Consider the following 23,740-nt stretch of genomic DNA (forward strand, 5'->3'; position numbering starts at 1 on the left):
CAGGAAGTGAAATGAAGCCCCTCGCCTTCTGATTGGCTGATGATGGAGCTCCTCAGCCAATCGGAGTGTTTTCACCTCCCTGCACCTTTCCCTCCTTTCCTTCACCTCCGCCTGTGTTTGCAGGAGGAACTAAAGTGGGTTTGACTCGGCGTGGCAGAAAGGGTTAAAGGAGCCGGACGCTCTTCAGCAGCTGAGCCTTTGTGCAGAGCTGCTGCTGAATATTCATGAGGGGAAGAGGCCACCTGGCGCCTGATTGGCCGCCCTACAGTTTATATAAGAGCTCATGAATATTCATGCTAACGGCAGAAAAACAGCAGGTGCGAGCTGTGTCAGAACGAACAGCACGAATGTGTGAGAGACGGACAAAAGACGAGCGAAAACAAGAAGAAAAGCTGAGAAACGGGACGGAAAACACAGAACCGGAGAGGATGAACATTCAGATAAAGCGCACAGATGTTAGCAGCTGGATGAGCTTCACTTTTTAGCTGAAACCGTCCCGACCGAACCACCACCGGACGTTTCATCACGGCGGGAGCAGGAACCGCCGCCGCCGTGGCGACCGTGACCATGACGACCATCAACATGAAGCCAACTTATATTCTAATCTTTAGCTTTGGGTTCCCCCCCAGCTTAAATCTCGTTTATAAAAAGGCTTTAATCTTTAATCGTGTCCATTCAGATCCACGAAATCCACAGTGAACGCCACCCTAAGAGCTTTGATGACATCACGCTAACGCCACGAAAACGCCCACAGACCCCAACATCTGCTGAACGGCAGATTCTGTTCAACATTTTGAATAAATTGAACAGATCATAACATTTTGTTCATCATTTTGCTGTTCAACTATTCAACAGATTAATATAACTTCCTGTTTAAAATGCACGGATCTTTCCTTTAAAGTGACCTGGGAGACGCTGCGTGGGAACCTTTAACGTGCCGCCATGACGGAGTTTTTTGTGCTAATTTCAGTGCTAATTAGCAGCATGACGCAAAGATAAAACATTTTCATCCAGCGAATTAAAAACTCGCTTCAACAGATTTTAAATCACCTAAAAACCAAAAATCTGCCACAAAGACCCTCGTTCAGTTGATGTGGATCATCTCCATGCTAATCTGGCCCCGCCCACACCCGTAGGACACGCCCCCAGCAGTAGGACACGCCCCCTTCCTGACTCTACTGCTCTGTATAATGTGGAGGTCTCATGTTGGAGCCGAAGAAGCAGCTGAATCACATCCAAACTTCAGAATAATTGTGTTGAGTTGCTGCAGTGAAGCGGCGCCTCCGGTGGCCGAGGGCAGCGCCGGCGCCTCCGGTGGCCGAGGGCAGCGCCGGCGCCTCCGGTGGCCGAGGGCGGCGCCTCCGGTGGCCGAGGGCGGCGCCTCCGGTGGCCGAGGGCGGCGCCTCCGGTGGCCGAGGGCGGCGCCTCCGGTGGCCGAGGGCGGCGCCTCCGGTGGCCGAGGGCGGCGCCTCCGGTGGCCGAGGGCAGCGCCGGCGCCTCCGGTGGCCGAGGGCAGCGCCTCCGCTTCACAGCGAGTCCTCTGCTGCTGAAACTCATCACAAACCACTCGGGCACGTCTCTGACAGAAGGAGAAACACTTTAATCTGACATCAAATCACAAACGTTTCAGGTGAACTTTCAACCAAAAAGAAACAAAAACATGGAGGAAAAACCAAAGTAAAACAGCTTCGAACTGTACGGCGCGTTCCCGTTTGGACGCTCGAAACCGCGGACACGCGTCGCTGCCGCCGTCACTACGGATAAAAAAAAACAGATTAAACGGAAACCGAAGCCCGGCAGCTCGATGCCACTTCTCCCCAAATTAAATCCATCCGTGGTTAAACGCTCCAGCTCCCTGCGTTAGAATAAGTTTACGGCTCTATCTCAAGCTTCTATTTACACCGTTAGATTCCTATGTACAGCTAAACGGATCCGAGAGCTTCTGGTCGAACACGTTCAGGTTCAGAGGAGAGAAGAAGAAGAAGAAGCTGGAGCGTTTCAAAGGGGAAACGTCTTCTCAGGGTCTGCTGGTGAAGACTAACGTCAGGACCTCCAGGTCCCGGGAAACCAGCGGTAATCAGGCCTGAGCTTTCAGTTTGAGCCGGTTTGTAACGCTTTCCGTCTCAGGACATCCGACCCACATCGGCCCTCCCCACCGCAGCAAACTCAGCCTCTGACGGCGTTTCAGCTTGAACCGCCCGTTAAATGTGGAATAACCGCGGCTGCTAAGTTCAGCGTTTTAAAGTAATTTCATTCGTTAGCGTCGAACTTTCAACATGAAAACTCCCACCGGGGACGACACAGAAACAGCAACTCCATCAGAACTCCTTCAGTAAAGTGTGCGCGTACACGTGCACACAGAAATAACCGTTACTTTCCGACGGGACGCCCGGAAACAGTCTGAGCCCGACAGAGCGGCGGTCGGAGGGCGGAAGTGTTGGCAGCAACGTGCACGCTGCAGGGCTGCAGTGCACGTTGCAGGGCTGCGACTAGAAGTGAGGTGCAGTCAGCGCTTTAACCGTTAGTATTGCTGCGGTTTCCAGGATTTAGTCCGACTCCTGGAGAACAAAAATACTTTGGGCGGGTCGGACGCCGCCCGCCCGCCCGGCGCCGCGCCTCAGGAACGCACCGCAGTCCCACGCTCTGATGCGGCGCCGACACGCCAACGCGAAGGGAAAATGGGAAAGGTTGTAATCCTCCAGTGATGTCGTGGGTCGCCTGCAGAGTCCGTCTCGTCCCGCCCCCCCTCGGTGACGCTGGCGGTCGCTGTTGGGGGCTGCAGCTCCTCGCCGACACTCCCACCCTGCGCCTGGAGAGAGAAACATTTAGACTGAGACAGCATCAAGCGTGTGAGTGTGTGTGCACGTGAGTGTGTGTGCACGTGAGTGTGTGTGCACGTGAGTGTGTGTGCTGCAGGACAGCTTCTCATGCCTTGTGTACACCAAGAGCGACCTACGCTACCTGAGCGCCGGAAATCATTATTTCTCTATGGAGGGCGAGCGAACCTAGCCTGACTACGTCATACTCACGATTCTAGTCAGAATGTGAGTCTGATACCGCTCAATAGAGATTTGGGTATGGGGCGTGTTTCAACCGAACCAGGAGAAAAAAGGACTCTTCGCTCAATTGGACAGACCTACAACCAATCAGAGCAACGTAGCATGTGACGTAGATTAAGCAACACACACGGCAAAAACATCTTTTCTATCGATAAAAGCCTTTATCGCTTTCCTCTGTTCGTCTGTTCGTCTTTTAAAATGAATGTAATGTGGAGATCCTGTAGAACAGACTCGATGGCAGAATCTACACACCCGAGCTCTCCAGCGGCGGCCATGTTTGTTTCAAACGAAGTCAAACCAAGCGCTCTTTAGTGACGTAGTCGATAATGTCCCTGTTGATCATCTGTCCATCATCGTATAAAGCCCGCCCTGGCAATCTGATTGGGTCGACCGATTCTTGGTCGGGCATAATGATTTCCCAACTGAGCAGAGCCAGACCGAAGTTCCCCACCAAAACTTTGATGGGCGGGGCTAAGTTCGGCTGGCACCCAGGCTAGAGCGAACTGGGCGACCAGAGCAAATTCCAGTGATTAAACTCGAGCTAACATTATGGTAATGAGCTATGACGCGGTTTGGCGAAAACCAATGACAATCCACAGATTGTAGGGGTCCGACAATCCGCGGGGTTCGCGGAAACAAACGCGTAAACTTTGGTTCCTAGTTCCTACGTATTTATTCAATTAATTTTAATTTAGAACATGCACGTGTATGTTGTTTAATGTTACTGATGTGAATTTGCTTTAGATCTCAAAAATCCGAGTACAGCCTGGCATGCTTGCTGAAAGTGATACAGTATGTGTACGATGAGTAAAGAACAGCGTTTGGTTGATGCTGACGGTGTTTTTTACGTGTTAAGTGCCTCCACCAGGTGGCAGTAATACTTCATATTAGACTCTTGCTTTTCCGAGACAAACTATCCGGTCTTCACTCGTCTTCCGAAGTGAAGAGCCAGATGTTAAAGTCTTTTGTTTGAAGCGAGATCGTGTTCCTCTCCAAAGAGCGGGGGTGCTGCACAGCCGCGGGCCTTTAAAAATGGAAGATTCTAAATGTGACGTCACGAGCGAACAAAGCGAATTCTCAAGCGAAGCTTCTCCAGCTACCTCCGCTACCAGGCAGCGTAGCATCAGGAACATGCACCCACACCGCTAAAGGCTAATCGTTAGCCTCTAAACCACATCATGAACCGAGTCTTTAGGAGGGATTCAAACTCGGGCTGTCAGGGCGGCTCAATATCGCAGAGAACTTTATCCATCTATCTATCAAATTTGTTTGTTAATCACTAAACTCATTGCAATGTTTCCTCTGAAACATGGCACTTACACATTAAAAAAAAAAAAAAGACATGGCATTTTTCTAACAGTTTATTTTACTGAATGCAGATCAAAGGACGGGAACGGTGCAGATGCAAGTTGTTTCTCCTACTGGTTGAACTTAAAAACAAACTTCAGGGGAAGGCTGAACTATTAAATGCAAATTTGGCTGCAGCATCGTAACTCTTTCGGTGCCAAAGACGTCTATAGACGTCAATTGCGTTTTTTAACGGAGCGGGCTGGGGGACAATCTAGCGGAGTTCGTCACTAAATCTTAGGCTTGTAAACACTAAACAGAGAATGTACTGGCAAAATTACCCGCTAGGTGGCAGCAGTGCCACTTTGCACAAAAAAAAAAAAAGCTCGTTTTCTCCATTTTTTGGGTCAAACAGCTTTTTTTGGTGAAACCAACCTATGTTCTACTGTCTATTACTAAAGGACTGAAAATGGTAGAAACAAACTTTTTTTTCCTGATGAAAGAAGAGAGTCTACTCTTTCGTTTGGTAATTTCGGTGTGTACATAGTCATAAGACACACTTTTCTGTGGGTCTCGGAAAATCAGTCAAAATACTGTAAAACACTTGGGAGTATGGGTCTCTCTGCACTGAAAATGGCTGGCAGCCAATGAGTTAATAAATAATAATAAACAAGTACCTTTTTTTTTTTTTTTTTTTAATTAAGTATACAAAATGAGATGTACCAGGCAACAGTTTCACATTCACACACACAAAAGGCCGATGATTTATAGCTGGGTCATGTCCTTGTTACGCGAAAGGAAAACCAGCAAGTTAACCGTACGCGGTTTGAGAGGATCTGAGGGGCGATAACATTTCCAGCCACACTGAAAACCCTGTGGGATGCTGCGCTCGTTGAGCAAATACTCATGTAGCTACTGGCGTGTGACTGGAGAACAGGGGGAAATGTCTCCTGGTTGTTGCACCACCATCGCTAATAACGACCTGTTGTCTGACTTTTTAAATCCAAACCAAAACTTAGTTTCGGTTCCCTCTTTTCGGCACCAACTCCTCCCTGGATTGTGTTTCCCATCGCACTCTGCGCCTCTGCCATGTTGTTGTTTGCATCCATGCATGCTCACGGGCATAATATACGTAGGAATGTAACCCAGCGTGGCCGCCATATTGGGTGGGTCTCCTCACTCCGTGCTCCCCTCGCACTGCCGTAAACCAGTATTTGCGGGCTCGCACATTCTCAACGCACAAGAAAATCTATGCAGCGCATAAAATAAAATTCACTTTCAATAAGATGGGGATTCAGGAGGATGGTCTCTCTTTCCACCCCCATTCATTTTAACCCAGAGTTTCCTCCTGGCCTTGTAGACAATGCATTTCTTTTATGGTCTGAAAAGGGCATTTGTACTATAGGAGACTTAGTAGCTGATGGTATAGTCAAATCCTTTAACCAGCTAATCGAACAATATGACCTTCCCTCCAGACATTTATTGAGGTATTTGCAGGTCCGTAGTTTTATTTCTTCAAAAGCAAGGTTATATCCTGGTGGGTTCTCTCACTCTCCTATAGAAGAGGTACTACAAGATCCTGAACCCCGAAAACTGTTAACCATATAACATACTGCACATCTCATGAACAACAAGATTTTTCTCTTTTTCATTTTAAGTGGGCCAAATCACTTATATTAAAAGTAAACGAATGAAAATTGCTGCTGTGCTTTGATTCTTTTAATAAGTAACTTGCTATGATCCGAGGTGTTGAACAGGTGTGATGCTGGTGTGTGGCCACAGCGTGCACACCTGATGCTGCTCACAGTGCTCCTCAGTGTGCTCAGAGAGCCCAGAAACATGAAACATTAAAGGGAACATTGCTCAGGACTGTAACGTACGGAAGACATTTTTTATATCGCACAGCACGAGCTGGAGCTAAGCGCCACCGGAGAGCCGACCCTGGATCCGTCGTTCCACAGGGAACTCACCTGTAGTTTCCAGGTCAGGGTGGGGCTGAGGTCCGGGCGGCGGGGAGGAGTGAGGGGCGGGGTCACTCTGAGGCAAAGTGCAGCTCCGGAGGGGGGGGTTTGACGGTAACGGGCTGGGAGGTGCGGCGCGGGGGCGACGGCTTGGGCTGGGCCTGCTGCTGAACCGTGTCGTAGTAGGTCACCCCCCCGTAGGTCACCTGGGCCTGACCCTGACGCACAGACAGCACCAAGGTCGTTAGAGGTTAAAGTTCAAAGTTTCCATCAGAGTGGAACAAACTTTAGGAAAAGTCATAAAAAGATAGTTTAAGCTATTTTTTCTGCAGCTAAACATGGTGCTGGGTCACTTTAAAATGCCCTACCTGTGGGGTCGGGTACATGGTCGGATACGGGAAGGTCATCACTCCTGGAGGAGGGTAGAAAGGCGGTGGAAGCAGCTGCTGCGGTTGCCCCGGCGACAGGGATACAGGTGGGCCTCCGTAGAGGGCGGGGCTGGCGATGGGGCCACCTGATTGGTGGGGATGGATACCTGCGGAGAGGCGCCGCGGTGAGCGTTTAAAAACACACAAAACTTTTTCTAAAAGCCCAAAGTGAACATGAAAGGGCACCGACCGGGGTGGGGGAGGTGCATCTCAGGCTGGACCAGCATGCCCTGGGGCGCGATGGGGGCGGGGCCCTCCCCGTGAGCGTAGATTGGTCCCTGATACGACACTGTGAGAGACGGAAGGAAGGAGGTGAGACGGAGTTTTACAACAGTCACACCGAGAGGAAACCAGGGCGAGGCTCGCCGCTCTGAGCGCCACAACAGGAACGGCGTTACCACGGTAGGAACGGCGTTACCACGGTAACTACTGCTGGAACACCAGAGCTTTGAACCGACCCCAAACTCCCCTTCACATCAGCACAGATACAGGCGTTTACTTTCCAACTCAGTGAAAGGATCAGGACAGAGAGGCGTTTACTGCCCTCTGCTGGCGAGGAGGAGGAAGCACAGCCTCGTCCAATCAGGGCTGCAGATTCAAACTGCTGAATAATCCAAAACATCCTACGTCTTTATAAAAATGTCACGAGTTTAGGCAAAGATGGAGAAATCTGTTCAAAAACCCCTCTGGCTGGAAGAGAACTTCAAGCTCAATAGGCTTGAAGTCTCTCCTAAGAAACAATAACAAAACATAAAAAAAAACTCTTCATACTGTAGATTTGTACATCGCGAATATTTATTCACTATTTTTATTTTATTTTATATTTATTTTATTCGCTTGTTTTTACTTTAATTGTTCTCATATTTTACTGTATGCTGCTGCAACAAAACAATTTCCCAAATTGGGATGAATAAAGTATTTATCTATCTATCTACAGCACATGGTTGAGGGGATGGACCTTTTATGTTGCTTTGGAGAAAATAGGGCCAAGAGATTGTGAGGTCTGACTTTTTCCTGGAGAACCATTTTGTGATGCAAATGTATTACTCTGTTGAACGCATATTGTTCTGAGAAGCAAAACGCTTTATTTTTTAAACCCCAGCCAACTAGCCGGACTACCTTCATCAGCACCAAAACGAGGCTGGAACTCTGCTCACAGGACGCAGCAGGGGGTAAGAAGATGTTCAGAAATGATGCTGCTGATATGGGATGTTACACAGCTTTATGTCAGAAGAGGCGCACTGTCCCTTTAAAACCTGGAGTGAAATGGTTCCAAATAGCTGAAGAAGGACTTCAGTTCTTCACGCTTTTAAACTTTTTTTTTTTTTTACTTATTAACGTGTAAAAAGGACTAAATTAGTTATTTTTCTGTACGTTTGAAAGTTAAAAGTGTTAAAAAGTGGAATAAATCAGCCGGCGTTCCCACAGAGCCTGATGATCACTGGGTGGATGTGACTCGTCCTCATCCACCAATCAGAACAGGAGCGTCTGTCAGCTGGACACTTACTGGGCTCGTAGAAGTGTCCCTCCATCACTCCCAGGTGCATGGGCGCCGCCGGCTCAGGCACGGCCCGCTGGCGTTGGGAGGAGTAGCGCTTGGCCCGGTTGGAGCCGACGCCGCCCATCTCCTCCATGCTGGAGAACTGAGGCGGGCCGGCGGGAATGTGCAGGGGGTTCGGAAGGCCTGGGGGGGGGGCAGAGAGGGTTCAGAGGTCAGAGGGGGTTCAGAGGTCAGCTGTTCCTGACACAAACACAAACGATTTATTATTATAAAAGCCTGCTGATGGTTTACAGTCTGTGACATGTTCAGAGAATATAAAGCCAGCAGAGCTCTGAGATCCAAGGACTCAGGTCAGCTGGTCCAGTCCAGAGTCCAGACTAAACATGGATAAGCAGCATTTAGCTGTTATGCTGCTAACAAGTGGAACAAACTGCCAGTGGAGATTAAACTTTCACCAAATGGAGACATTTTTAAATCCAGGTTAAAAACATTTCTGTTCTCATGAGGAAATCTGCACGATATCTTTGAACTTATCTGGACTGTTGCTTGTTTTTAAATCATTTAAATCATTTTATTTGTTTCTCTTTATATTCTTTTATGTATTTTTAATGCTTCTTACACTCCCTGCTGCAATGCTTTTATTTTATGTGAAGCACTTTGAATTGTTTGTACATGAAATGCGCTACAAATAAACTTGATTTGATTATTAATCAACACTAGGGCTGGGTATCATGGCCAAATTCCTAAATAGATTCGATTTTGATTCATAAGGTCCTGAATTGATTAATCACGATTCAATTCGATTCAATCTGCTCTTAAATAATGAAAATGGCTCTACTGTGTTACAAAATACTAATATATTTTATTTTATCTAATATTTTCACCATAAACAACAGGTTTTAAGTGCAAACTTGTTAATTGGACAGTTTAAACTTCAGCTGTGATTACAACTGTCTCAAAAGTGCCGTTTTAAAACTATAAAAGGAAAAAGGAAGTGAAAGTGAACGACAACATTCCATCACTGCAAATTGCATTCAGGCATTACATGTTTCTTAATGTGCAAAAATGATAATAATGGTAACAAAACTAAAAGTAAACTTAAACTATCTAAAGTCAAGTCCTGTCATTGACCTGATCTGGGTTAGGCAGCTGCTTTTTGCAGCTGAAAACAGCCTCTGCGACTCAGTCCTGGTCCCTGGGACACAAAGGTGTGGCTGCGCCAGGCCAGCCAACAGTGGATACGTTGCACCGTAACGTAGTTGGGGATCGAGCACACGAACCAGCCGCTTGAAGCCTTCGTTTTCCACCACCGAGTACGGGCGAAAGTCTTTGCAGACTAAAGTTGCGATGGCCTCTGTTATCTTTATCTTTCTGGCCCGCGGCTGGTAATGTTAGTGATTCCCTCGGTTTCTTTTGTTTTGCCCCGGACGGCTAACGTTAGCGTAGTGTGATACCTTGTCAAGTGGTTTCTGAGGTTTGGAGTATTTCAACAATAACTGAGCAGATCTTTGCAAAGCACTTTGGTTTTATCCAGCTCTTTGTCCTTTATTGTTTTAAATCCAAAATGGTTCCAGACCTCGGACTTAAGTTGGGACGGCTTGCTGAGCGAGTTTTACCTGCGTCGGCCATCTTGAAAGCTTGTGCGCTTGAATGACAAGTGGACGTAAACGCACCGCTGTTGCATCACGCACGAGACTACTGGGGTTAACTTCATGGGGGGAAAAAATTAAATAAATAAATAAAATTAATTAAAATAATAAATAAATAACATAAATTAAAATAATAATAAAAAAATAAATAAATAAATCTCATGCCCTACAAATCGCTTTTGCAAAATTTAAAATGAAATCGATTTTTTTAGCCAGCCCTAAACACGGCGTCTGTGAGCCCGACTGTCGGGGTTCATCGGGGGTTCAGGACTCACCTCTCATCTCGGAGCGCATGTAGGACGTCGGGCTCTGACTCCAGTTCTGTCGGGTCAGGCTGAGGCGAGCCACGTCCTGGTCCAGCTCCGCCAGGCCCCCCCCTCCTCCTCCTCCCGCCTGGCTCGCCCCGTCGCCGCCCCCCGCCCAGCTCTTGCCCCCCCCGCTGCTGGGGGACGAGGCGCCGCCCGCGGCCGCCGACTCCTCCACGGAGGCCTGTTTGCTGCCCAGGTCGGAGGGCCGAGAGCGAGTCCTGCGGGCCAGCGAGTACGACTTCCGCTCCACCGGCCGCTCCGCCGGCGGAGACGCTTCCCGGTTGGTTGCCGCCGACTGCGGGTCCGAGGCGGCGTCGGCCAATCCGGACGCGGACCTGTCGGCGCCGCCCCGCTGGTCCTGCTGCCGCCGGGGCGAAGCGCACTGAGAGGAGGCGGCCGTTACGCTCGGCTCCTGCTCGTCGGCTCCGCCTTCAGAAATCTCCTCGACGACCACGGACGAGCCGCCTCTGCCCGCGCCGCCACGCCCGCCCCTGCTGGCCACGCCCCTCTCCGCCGCGGGGTCTTGGGCTCTGGGGCCCTGCCGCTCTCGGTGGTGCGTCGGGGGCGCGTTGGAGTCATTGTTCCTGTACTGCGGCGGTCTGCTGCGGGAGGGGGGCGGCCGCGAGGGGTGGGCGCCACGCTGAGCGGCGGAGAGAGGAGGAAAGGCGGCGGGCGAAGAGGACGGAGGGGCGGAGGAAGGTGGAGGCGCTCCACCTCGGTGCAAACCTCTTCCTCCGCTCTGCCAGGACCGGGCCGGCCGCTCGCCTCCGTCCCGCCAGCGCTTGTCTCTGCTGGGAGACGAGTTCTGCCTGCAGACACGGAGACGACCATCGTTCAGCAGAACATTAACGATGACGTATTGTGTTAAAGGGATAGTTCGCCTCTTCCGACATGAAGCTGTATGACATCCCATATCAGCAACATCATTTCTGAACATCTTCTTACCCCCTGCTGCGTCCTGTGAGCAGAGTTCCAGCCTCGTTTTGGTGCTGATGAAGGTAGTCCGGCTAGTTTTTTTGTTTTTAAATTGATTTAAATAATTTTATTTGTTTTATTTGTTTCCAGACAAGCGGCAGATAATGGATAGATGGTTTCTCTTTATTCTTTTATGTATTTTCAATGCTTCTTACACTCCCTGCTGCCATGCTTTTATTTTATGTGAAGCACTTTGAATTGTTTTGTACATAAAATGTGCTATAAAAATAAATTTGACAAGACTAGTTGGCTGGGGTTTAAAAAATAAAGCGTTATGCTCAAGGCCGGATTACCTATATGGGCCTGCGGCACAGTGCCCAGGGGCACCAACCATTCACGGCCAGTGGGGGGGCACCACAAGACAAACTTTAAAAATATTTTTTTCATGAATGTTTGTACACTTAAAATGATTACACTTGACATAAATATTCATATAAAATTCATTATTAAAACTAATGTGATAAGAACAGCAACGATATATCATAATTCTGAGCAATAGTGGCCTAATGTGAACATTAACCCCCCTCCCTCAACCTGTCAGTTGAGCCAATCCACCTATGGTGAAATGCATCATGTTTTTTTTTAAAACACGGTAAAAATAAAAATAAATGGATAGACATCAATTGAGTGGTTGTGCAAAGAGAAAAATAAAAAAAATAAAAAGACTCCAGGCGTTTAGCGGCAATTAAAAATGTTCCAAACAGTCAGTGTCTAGAGATTGGCTAATATATTCCCCTTCAACCGGCATGGTGTATTGTTTTGCGTGTAAATGCGAGTATGTGCAAGTATTGAAAGTCTTAATAAGTATGGAATTTTGAAGCACTGTTTTCCAGACCTTGAAAAGTCTTGAATTTTGTGTGAAAGTCTTAATAAAGTATGGAAAATAAATGCATGGTAGAATGTTACAGTATGCTGAAAGGCATTGTGAAATGAGAAATAGGAAGGTAGGCTATAAAACTATAATTTTACTAACTGGTCACGTACTGTATTAGCCTAATGGGATGAGATGTGAGTGAAGACACTGAATTCTACATCCATCCATTCATTTTTTTTTTTTATAGATAGTTTTGAATAATCCTACATACTGTATATAGATGGATGCTGCTTTAATTGTTACTGATTTTGAATGAATACGTTTGAAAATGTAGCCTAGGGGCACTTGAGGTTTAGTGCCCAGGGGCACCACATTGACTTAATACGGCCCTGGTTATGCTTCTCAGAACAATATGCGTTCAACAGAGTAATACATTTGCATCACAAAATGGTTCTCCAGGAAAAAGTCAGACCTCACAATCGCTTAGCCCCATTTTCTCTCCAGCTAGCGCCATGTATAAAATATATTTTATAAAAATAGAATTTCATATTATTCTAATATATTAAAATAACAACAATAATTTAATATTATTTGTTAAATTATAAAAATGTATTAAATAATTGATTACATAATAAATTAAATTTGTATCACTGCCTGCTGCCGCCTGCCGACAGCCTGTTACGCTGTTTGGTGCTCGATCTGCACAGCAGGCAGCGATACGAATTTAATTAATTATTTAATAAATCATTAAATTCTGATTTAATAATAACAATAAAATAATAATTATCATTTTAATATATTAAAATAATATAATATTTTATAAAAACAAAATATTTTTATAATTTTTTTTTATAAAAACAAAATATTTTTTATAAAATTATTTGATATATTTTATAAAAATATTATATTTATTATATTATAAATATTTATTATATCATATTATATTATAAATGGCGCTAGCCGGAGAGAAAATAGCACCAAGCGATTGTGAGGTCTGACTTTTTCCTGGAGAACCATTTTGTGATGCAAATGTATTACTCTGTTGAACGCATATTGTTCTGAGAAGCAAAACGCTTTATTTTTTAAACCCCAGCCAACTAGCCGGACTACCTTCATCAACACCAAAACGAGGCTGGAACTCTGCTCACAGGACGCAGCAGGGGGTAAGAAGATGTTCAGAAATGATGCTGCTGATATGGGATGTTACACAGCTTCATGTCAAAAGAGGCGAACTGTCCCTTTAATGAGGTGAACTGTCCCTTTAATGAGGCGAACTGTCCCTTTAAAGAGGCGAACTGTCCCTTTAAAGCCTTCCTCTGAGGTCACCAGCAGGTGGAAAACACCCACCTGGGTCTGCGCTGTCTGTACGATCGGTCTCCCGGGCCGCCGCCGCCGCCGTTCCGGATGTCGTAGCCGTAGATGGCGATGAGCTCCTCGCGGCTCTTGGGCGCCTGCTCCTCCTCCCTGAACCGGTCGTGCTCCCAGCGGCCCTCGTCCTTCCACAGCTTCCTGTTCCGGCCCTTCGGTCTGAGGGGACACAGAGGTTAAAAGGCACGTTTGCCGACTCGTACCGACGGAGCGCCGCACGCCGTACCTCTCCTCCTCCTGGGGGTGCCCGCGCACGTCGTGCTCAAAGAACAGGCCCTTCCTGGGGATGTAGGCGGGGTTCTTTCTGTCCTCGTCGTCATCCAGCTGCTGACCGAGCTTCCCCCCCGCCTTCGTCTCAGGGTCATCCGTGGACTCCTGCATGCGTTTCAGATCCGAAACAAAAGAAAGAAACATCAGTGCTGACCTGGAACCCTCAGCTAACCCTGAGCTAACCCTGAGCTAACCCTAAGCTAACACCGGAGCTCACACCGGAGCTAACCCTCAGCTAACCCTAAGCTAACACCGGAGCTAACAGCAGAGCTCACACCGGAGCTAACACCGGAGCTAACACCGGAGCTAACACCGGAGCTAACACCGGAGCTAACCCTCAGCTAACACTGGAGCTAACCCTCAGCTAACACCGGAGCTAACCCTCAGCTAACACCGGAGCTAACCCTCAGCTAACACCGGAGCTCACACCGGAGCTCACACCGGAGCTAACACCGGAGCTAACACCGAGCTAACACCGGAGCTAACCCTCAGCTAACACCGGAGCTAACAGCAGAGCTAACCCTCAGCTAACACCGGAGCTAACAGCAGAGCTAACCCTCAGCTAACACCGGAGCTAACCCTCAGCTAACACCGGAGCTAACCCTCAGCTAACACCGGAGCTAACCCTCAGCTCACACCGGAGCTCACACCGGAGCTAACACTGGAGCTAACACCGGAGCTCACAGCGGAGCTAACACCGGCACTAACCCGGAGCTAACACCGTAGCTAACCCGGAGCTAACACCTGGAGCTAACCCTGGAGCTAACCCGGAGCTAACCCGGAGCTAACCCTGAGCTAACACCTTAGCTAACCCTGGAGCTAACCCTGAGCTAACCCTGAGCTAACCCTTAGCTAACACCGGAGCTAACTCTGAGCTAACCCAGAGCTAACACCGGAGCTAACCCTCAGCTAATACCGGAGCTCACACCGGAGCTCACACCGGAGCTCACACCGGAGCTAACCCTCAGCTAACACCGGAGCTCACAGCGGAGCTAACACCGGCACTAACCCGGAGCTAACACCGTAGCTAACCCGGAGCTAACACCGGAGCTAACACCTGGAGCTAACCCTGAGCTAACCCGGAGCTAACCCTGAGCTAACACCTTAGCTAACCCTGAGCTAACCCTGGAGCTAACCCTGAGCTAACCCTGAGCTAACACCGGAGCTAACTCTGAGCTAACCCAGAGCTAACACCGGAGCTAACCCTGAGCTAACCCAGAGCTAACACCGGAGCTAACCCTGAGCTAACCCTGGAGCTAAGCCTGAGCAGGTGGACTCTGATGGAGGCTCACCTGTCCGTCTCCGCTCTGCCGCTCTCCGGCTTCGTTTCCTTTCTCCTCGGCTTTGCTTTCCTCCTCACTCGGCTCTCCTCCCTCGCCTTCGGCCTTCTCCTCTCCGGCCTCCCGCTCCTCCTCGGCCTCCCCCGGCTCCTCTGCTGGCGGCGGGCCGTCGGCAGCAGGGGGTTTGGGCTCGCCGGCGGCGGCTGCTGGAGCTTCTTCTTCGCTGTATGCCTCCTCTTCCTCCTCCACTCCCTGGCAGAACACACATTTCTCAGTTTATCCGGAGACAAACTGCTCCCCCTGAAGCTGAATAAATCCGATTTTACCTCTGAATGGGAGCCGTTTTCTTCCGGATCTGCACTGTCGTAATCTGAGAGGACAGCTGAAGAAAACACAGCAGTCATGACATGAACTCAGCCTCAGTACCGGCATCATTTTCAGTGTCTCCGTGTGTCTCACCTTCTCCGGCTCCGTCTTCACTCTCCTGCAACCACAGAAAACAAAGATCAGGAAGCGTTTTAAGGACTCCCAGCTCAGCATTACTCTTTCCCCTCACCTTCCGTGTACCCCGATACAAAAAGGCGTCAGACACAAGCGAGACGGTGATATGATGCAGGAGTCTGAGCCTGTTTCACCGAGACGAAAGCTGCGCCGTCTGCTTTAAAGGCCCTGTCACACTGTTGCGTATGAGAGAAGCATATGAGTTGCGTATGAAAATTATCACTCATACACTGGTATACGCTGACATACGCCAGGGGAACGTTAGGCATAGGTTGTATACGTTTCAAGCACGCTGGCATACGTTGGCATACGCTGAGGCAGAAATAAATTTTTGAACATGCTCAAAACTTTTGTGCGTATGGTTAATACGCTAAGCATACGATAGGCATACGCTGAATACGCTAGAGGTACGATATAGGTACGTTACTGATAGGTCGAGAACGCTGGACATAAATTGCCATATGTTGCCATGAAGGTGTACCGTACAGCTAGCGTATTTATAGCCTGCGGCAGGCAACCGACGATTCACGGGAGCGGTCAGGAGGAGGAGTTGGGGATCTTGATCGCTTAGAAGCATGTAACTCATCAGCCGCAGGTGCACCAGGCATTTCAGCAGGTTTGGGTGAGAATGATTCTTGTGTTTCTTTGCCTTTTCCTCGGCCCAGGGCCCGGGCAAACTACGATTGCTTCTTGGGAGGCATGATCGAGATGAATGTCTCGAGAGATGTTGATAGCGCGTGGTCTACAGCAATAATGGAGCAATGTGGAAAGGCTGCTGATATAGGCGCGTTGAAACGTACGCTGGGCATGCGCAGTTCATATGCTACTCATACGCTAGTCATTCTTTATTTTCAAGGACTTTTCGTGCGTATGAAAATTATATTATTAATTTTCATACGCAACTCATACGCTTCTCTCATACGCAACAGTGTGACAGGGCCATAAACGGGTCTGTGAAGAGCGCCATGAAAGCCAGAATACCCGTCTGCACCGGTGCACCAAAGGTTTCCGGCCGTATCGCATTCAACGCCGCAGTTTGACAGGTTCCCTCTGTAGAGTTTTTAGTCTTTTTAGGCAACATGAACCGGGAAATGATGAACTAACCAACATAAAATTCTTTCTGGCGGGTGACTCAGGCTGTGTTCCAAACCGCCTACTTCTCATACTAACTGTAACTTTTTTTAAGTTCCCGGATGCATACTAGATCATCTGAAATGTTGGGTATGCATCATGAGGTTACTACTCATACTCAAACTACCCAAGATGCAACGTAACGTGATGTTGCCGATAGTCATTTCCTGTCAAAACGGCAGTTTCAAGCTAGCTACAACGAGGGTAGGTTCACTTAAGAGAAATCAGCTTCAGGCTGGCTGATTTCGGCTCGGGCAGGAGCGAAATGCATTGTGGGTAAACGCTCTGCATACTGTCTGATCGATCAGTATGCAGTCTGCAGTATGTAGTATGGAAGTATGCAGTATGCCGTATGTAGTATGCAGTATGCAGTCTGCCGTATGTAGTATGCAGTATGCAGTCTGCCGTATGTAGTATGCAGTATGTAGTATGGAAGTATGGAAGTATGTAGTATGCCATATGTAGTATGCAGTAAGGAATTTGAACGGTCAAATTCCGTTAACGGGACGAGAGTAGTCAAAACCTGAAGTGCGTTAGCTCACTGCGGCTAGCTTTAGCAGCGCTGAATTCATGGGAATAAAATGGTAAACAGCCGGTATTTTGTCAGGTTTTCAACACGTTGGGGATCTAAACGACTACTTTCTCTCCTGAAAATGTTTCAAATGTTGCTAAAGTTTACAGAGTTTAGAGCTTAAGAGAAAGCTTTCCAGGCCATAGACTACAAACCACGATGTACATTCCGTCGTGTTGACTACGTAAAACTTCTTCATCGCTCTGATTGGTTATTGCGCCATCCTATTGCGTGGCGTTGAACTTGACAGACAGCCGTTTATCCCGCCCACAATGCTACCCAGCGTCACTAGACCCCTGTACAGCTTTTTGCTGTACGGGTCTGGCTTGCTAGGCTAACAAGTGCTCTAGACAAACTAACATCCTGCTTGAACAGCATCACTAACTGGATGAAGAGAAACTTCCTAAAATTGAATGAAGAAAAAAAACAGAAATTCTTATAATTGGCAACTTAGCAGAAGATTTTGAACCAACTTGGAAATTTGTCTATACAAGTGAAGGATGAAATTAGAAATCTGGGTGTAAATCTAGACTCCGAATGAACTTTTAAACCTCACAGTGGAAATGTTACAAGAACAGCGTTCTATCACTTAGGAAATATCACACACAAACATAAAGAAGTTTTACACAAAAACACACGAGGTGTCCTGATACTGAACACATCTGAAACGCTGCGTCCCTCCACAGCAGGAAGAAAAGCCGCTGAAAACACTTTTTTACAGAGCTGAAGGAACACTTTCAGAGCTCCGACCTCATCTCCACACGAAAACAACCTCTAAGATCAGCTAAAACATGTCCAAAACATTTGGGTTCACGGCTGCAAACGTCGCAGATTATCACAGTTTGGTAATGAACTTAATGAGCCACATGTGATGGAGTGCAGCAGGGGGCTGCTGGGGGGGTCCGGGGCCCAATATCCAGGCCTGGCACTCAATCTGTAGTTTATTCTTCCTGGTTTAGCCTTCGCTAACCTGGGGGCGACCGTTGAGAAGCGGTACCGGTGTTATGTCACACTTGGTACCCGTTGGTTTCCCCCAACGTTAAAACAGAGCCACAGCAGGGGCGGTTTTAGGATCTGGTCTTTAGGGGGGGCCCAGCCCCCAGTGCTCACAGAGGCACATTATTTCTCACTAATTGAGGTGAACTAGTACATTTATAAATTTTGGAGCCGTATTAGTTTTGCTTTGAGTCGTGTTTTCCCCTACAACATTCAATTTTGACCTCTTCATTTCAAAAGACTGTGGCTTTACAGGGATAACAGAGAGCCTGAGACAAATACTGAAGAAAACTCAACATTTATTTTGGGAGTAAAGAGTTAAAACAAAAACAAATGCTAGAAAATACATAAAATGGTCACTAAAATAATGCATCCTTGAGCCAAAAAAAAAAAAGTGTTTTTGCCTAATATAATAATTTAAAAATGTGCTGAGCCGAGCTATCTCACGGTGGGGCCGTGGCACCATTTTATTTAGACGATGACGACGTCTATGCGCGACACCGAAGCTTGTAGAGTGTTAATCCAACATGGCAGCGGACACAACGTTACCGTTGGATGCAGCCTTAGAAAGTGTTTTAAGTAGCTTAGAACGCAAGTTTACTTTTAAAAAAGAGCAACGTTTGGCATTGAGAGATTTCATTGCCTTCTTCCTCGTCGATTTTCTGTCGCTCTACATACGTCATCTGGTATAAGTGATACAATCGGCTATGAATCGCGCGCAAAGCAGCATGGGAAGAACCAATTGTATCACTTATACCAGATGACGTATGTAGAGCGACAGAAATTCCACGAGGAAGAAGAAAAAAAGAGTAAAATAAAAGTAAACTTGCGTTCTAAGCTACTTAAAACACTTTCTAAGGCTGCATCGAATGGTAACGTTGTGTCCGCTGCCATGTTGGATTAACACTCTACAATTCGTAAACCACGCCTCAAATACGAGAAAATGCACACCTAGTTCCCAGACCACCATCTCATCCAGATGTGGACGCGTCAGCCAGGCTATGACTTTCCAGACCCAAAAAAACCAAAAAAAATTTCCAGGACCATTTCCTTAAAAAGAAATGATGTTCAAAAGATTTTAAAAGTGTGAAAACAAGATTATCTTCACCCCAAGAGCTGTTCTTTGTCTATGTGAAGGTTAACACAACCGCAGATATGCAGAAACTTAAGTGTAAATGTCAGAAATGACCACCCTTCTCGGCTGAAAGCCCTGTAAACACACGGTAAATAAAACAATTTAAATATTTACTGGGGAAGCTCCGATCGATCGGCCGCCGATCGGCCGATATGGACCCTAAACAGGTTGATCGGTGGGCTCTGGAAGTGCTGATCAGAAAAGCCGATCGCATATTTAAAAAACCCGAGACTGTTTTTTTCCGCGTGACTTTATATGAAAGTATCAATGAGATTTATGTTAAATTTATATGAATTAAACGGTTTTCTTTCCTGTGCGTGACGTAACTTACCGGCGACTGTTTTATGAAAAACAAGCGCGAGGAAAACAAACCCCAGCCGTCACTGAGCTCACCGTCAGTGAAACGTTTGAACGCCTGGAGCCGTAGGGACAGTAAAAGGTGGAGGGATATAACAAAAGCGCTTATGGAATTCATTGGACTTGACGAGCAGCCTCTGTCTGTGGCGGAGGACACGGGGTTCCCACAGTTGTTATCGTGCCTGGAGCCACGCTATGCCCCCCCCCCCGGACGTAAATACCTAACGGATGTAGGTCTCCCTCAGCTGTACGAGACAGTATACACACACGTCAACTAGGGCTGTCACGCTAAAATATTTTGACGGTGAGATAACCTTCTGAATTTCAAAACACGGTGTTATCTCGGTGGGTTACCTTACCGCACACCGTTACACCGGGAGAGCTTTCATTTCCCTAATACTCCCACGGTTACACTGTATTACACTGTTACTGCGCTAAATACTTTGCATTTCAAAACATAATGTTATCTAGGTGCGTTACTAGAGCTCTACACCGCACACGTGACACTTTCGAACGTTCGCGGGCGCCACTAGTCCGAGGTTCTTTTCTCACACTCTCTCACTTTAAGCATGGCAGCAGAAGAAGGAAGCCGCGATGGTACCATTTTTCCACCTAAGCGCACAAAATCGGAAGTGTGGTCCTACTTTGGATATTTCAAAAACTCTGAGGGGCAACTGGTGGAGGACGGTGCCCCCGTGTGTAGGACATGCCGGCGGAAGGTATCCGCGAAAGGGAGCAACACATCCAATTTGATCACTCACCTACGAGACCATCACCCGCAGCTGCACAGCCAGTGCAAGGTATATTTGTTATATTAACACATAGTTTTAGCTGAAATGCTCAAAATAACTTTTGCCTTCGGGTAAAGGGGAAATGTAACAATTATATCCGACTGTCAATAATGTTAAATCGTGATAATAAGCATTTACATTACATTAGCAATGCACCTGCTCTAGTGTGTTCACCATTCTTAGATGGGCGCTAAATGCCATTCTAAGCTAAGTTGAATAGCTAAACTTTGATATGCCATGAGACAGTGAAAATAGTGCAGTGAACCTGGTCACCTTAATGTTAACACTAAAAAAAATAAATAAATTACCGAGATAATATCGTAAACCGTGGTAATTTTGGTCACAATAACCGTGAGCCGAAAATTTCACACCGTGACACCCCTAACGTCAACACACTTTTGAAAGACAATGTCACATCAATCAGTTTTACTGATATTTGGAGTTCGAGTGCATGTCACATGTCGATGTTAAGTTTAACAGCGCATTTCATCGACCCGAACTTCCAGCGACACAACCTCGTACTGCACTGCCAAGAATTCACACACAGCCGACGCTTTAGCAGGAGCCTTCGAATGTATGGAATACATTTCAGTTGCTTGTTCCCTCATAGTTAAGGTCTAGTTGTTGGTTTGTGCCAAGGTTTTTTAAAAATGTTAAGGTTACTTAAAAAGGTTATTTAAAAACTGTGCTTATTCTTATATATCGTTATGAGGGAATAAGCAAGTAAGAATGAGCAACCGAATACATTTTGGTTGCTTATTCTTACTTGCTTATTCCCTCAGTTAAGGTTTAGTTGTTGGTTTTTTATTTATCTATTGCTCTTGAAAGGGCATGTAATGTTTACATAAATAAAAAGCTGATGGTGGTACATAAATGTCTTTATTATTTATTTTAGTACAAATGTGTTTTTTTTTAACATTTTAAGTGGTGCACAAGGCTAGATTGTAAATACACAACATTGAGGATTTTGAGGACTGTTTTACAAACGCTACATTTAGCTCAGTGGTCATCAATTCGCGATAGCCAGCCTCTGATATCGTCATTTTCGAGCCAACTTTCTTGGAACCTGCATTTATTTGCCAGGCATGTTTGCCAACTGACGCCGAACCACCACTGCCAGACCAAACCATCTCTGGTGAAGCGTTGTAGTTATAACCAGTAAGAAACAAACACCAAACAAAAAAGTAAGCAACAAAATACACTCAAGTTTTGCTTCTACACAACTGTTAAGAAAATTCCATGATATTCCATGACTGGCTGACGCGTCCACAATCTCGATGAGATGGTGGTCTGGGAACTAGGTGTGCATTTTCTCGTATTTGAGGCGTGGTTTACGAATGCCTAGAGTCATTTATTGGGCGCTACGAATGTCTATCAAATGGCGTCTGGTTCTTCCCATCCTGCTTTGCGAGCAATTCATAGCCAATTGTATCACTTATACCAGATGACGTATGTAGAGCGACAGAAATTCCACGAGGAAGAAGAAAAAAAAGAGTAAAATAAAAGTAAACTTGCGTTCTAAGCTACTTAAAACACTTTCTAAGGCTGCATCGAATGGTAACGTTGTGTCCGCTGCCATGTTGGATTAACACTCTACAATTCGTAAACCACGCCTCAAATACGAGAAAATGCCCACCTAGTTCCCAGACCACCATCTCATGGAGATGTGGACGCGTCAGCCAGGCTACTAGTTCGCCTCAATTAGTGAGAAATAACGTGCCTCTGTGAGCACTGGGGGCTGGGGCACCCCTAAAGACCACATCCTAAAATCGCCCCTGGTACCGGTGTTATGTCACACTTGGTACCCGGTGTTGGTTTGCTCCAACTGGCGCCTTTTCGCCTCGGTTTCCCCACCCCCCAACGTTAAAACAGAGCCACAGTTAACGCGAATTTAAAAATAAAAATCACGAATAAAATGTATCACATATTAAAAGCTGACAGTGACAGACAGAAATATTTTAAACCGTTAACTTGTTCACCGGAACTACTTTCTGTCCAGCTAACGGCGGAGGACTCTGAGCCGTTGGAGAGAGTCACAGCAAAGGACCACCACTAAATACCAATAAATCTATTACAAATCATTCCCCCCCACCCCGCAGTGACGTTGAGCCGGGAGCGAGCACTCGGCTCCGGGTAAAGTTTTACCGGTTAGCGGTACGCCCCGGAGCCCGGAGAGCTAACGTTAGCTCCGGCAGTTAGCCTGACCAGCTTACTCACACACTCGGACTCCGCTTCGATCTTCGTCTCCACCCGGCTCACTGTCGCCTCGGCCGGGTCCGGGTCTCTCACTCGGCCTTTCGTCGCAGGAGACCCGGACCTCCCGCTGTCCGAACCCGAGCCGGACTCGTCGTCGTCCTCGCTGTCCTGGGACGCGCGCCTCCTCCTTCGCCGCCGGTCCGCCATCTTAGGACTGGAATAGTTGTTGGAACCGGAAGACGCAAAGGACTGTGGGTAACGGCGTTCTTCTTCGTTCAGGCTTTTCTGAGCAGTGTCAGAAAGCTCTTTTATGTTTACTGCCACCCAGTGGAGCTGATTAAAGCATTTGGCTGATAAAACAGTGAGAGGATGAAGCGTTCATATGTTCACAACAGGTAAAGATGTCATGTTTTAACCCTCATACCTGATTTAAATCACAACTTAATTTCTGAAAAGGGACATTTTTGTCCCCTTTTAAAACGACCTAAAAACATCATATGTTTATATTTTGTTTATACTTTTTTTCCGTAGATCTTTTATTCCACTTCAGTTCTGATCATAACTACCAAGTTTTCAATTATTTTAAAAAATGTAACCCTTTAAATACTGGTTTATATGATGTAAATGCCAATTTCTGTAAAAAAAATAACTCACAAAAACTGCTATATTTTCAATATATAGAATGCAAAGTGGAATTGTTGAGGGGGGATAATTATGGTCTGGGATAAGTTAATGATCAGCAACAACATTGATTTTTAGGGATTTTTAATTTGTTTTTAATTTTTAGTTTTAAATTATTATTTTTTTTTAAATTAACCCTTTAGATTCAAGATTCAAGATTCAAAGTTTTATTTGTCACATGCATTGTTATACACGGTACAACATGCAGTGAAATTACTTTTGACCGCCGTCCACAAAATACAAACTATAAAATACAAAATATAAACTAGATAGTAAAGTAACATTACTGGAAAGTTAAAGTAAAACTAAAAATTCCTAAATAGAATCGTAGAATGTCAAATACAATATATACAATATGTAAGCAAGATTAAAGTACAAGGTAGGATTAAAAATATATACATATAGAATAAAATAAAATAGAGTGCAAAATAAAGTAAAGTAAGTAAATATAAGTATGTGCACAGGTTAGAGTCCGAGCTAT

General features: G+C 46.5%; 1 protein-coding gene across 1 annotated transcript; it reads right to left on the bottom strand.

The window, feature by feature from the left end:
- Window positions 1-1,580: 1,580 nt before the first annotated feature.
- casc3 (casc3 exon junction complex subunit) lies at window positions 1,581-22,794 on the bottom strand. The gene is made up of 12 exons (XM_075454149.1): window positions 22,600-22,794; window positions 15,360-15,384; window positions 15,227-15,282; window positions 14,913-15,152; window positions 13,577-13,725; window positions 13,330-13,509; window positions 10,161-11,002; window positions 8,243-8,419; window positions 6,926-7,024; window positions 6,676-6,842; window positions 6,317-6,525; window positions 1,581-2,809 (listed from the first exon to the last, which is right to left on the bottom strand). Exons 1-11 carry the CDS (start codon window positions 22,783-22,785, stop codon window positions 6,379-6,381), a joined length of 2,268 nt encoding a protein of 755 aa, XP_075310264.1. The 5' UTR covers window positions 22,786-22,794; the 3' UTR covers window positions 1,581-2,809; window positions 6,317-6,378.
- Window positions 22,795-23,740: the final 946 nt, after the last annotated feature.

The sequence above is a fragment of the Odontesthes bonariensis genome, chromosome 21, assembly GCF_027942865.1.
Source record: "Odontesthes bonariensis isolate fOdoBon6 chromosome 21, fOdoBon6.hap1, whole genome shotgun sequence".
In the NCBI taxonomy this organism is placed as follows: Eukaryota; Metazoa; Chordata; class Actinopteri; order Atheriniformes; family Atherinopsidae; genus Odontesthes; species Odontesthes bonariensis.

Coding starts and splice junctions, on each gene's coding strand:
- casc3 (XM_075454149.1), bottom strand. CDS start 22,785: ATGGCGGACCGGCGGCGAAGGAGGAGGCGCGCGTCCCAGGACAGCGAG. Junction 13,510..13,576: donor CACCCCCAGGAGGAGGAGAG/GTACGGCGTGCG, acceptor GTGTCCCCTCAG/ACCGAAGGGCCGGAACAGGA. Junction 8,420..10,160: donor CATGCGCTCCGAGATGAGAG/GTGAGTCCTGAA, acceptor CCCCCCCCCCAG/GCCTTCCGAACCCCCTGCAC.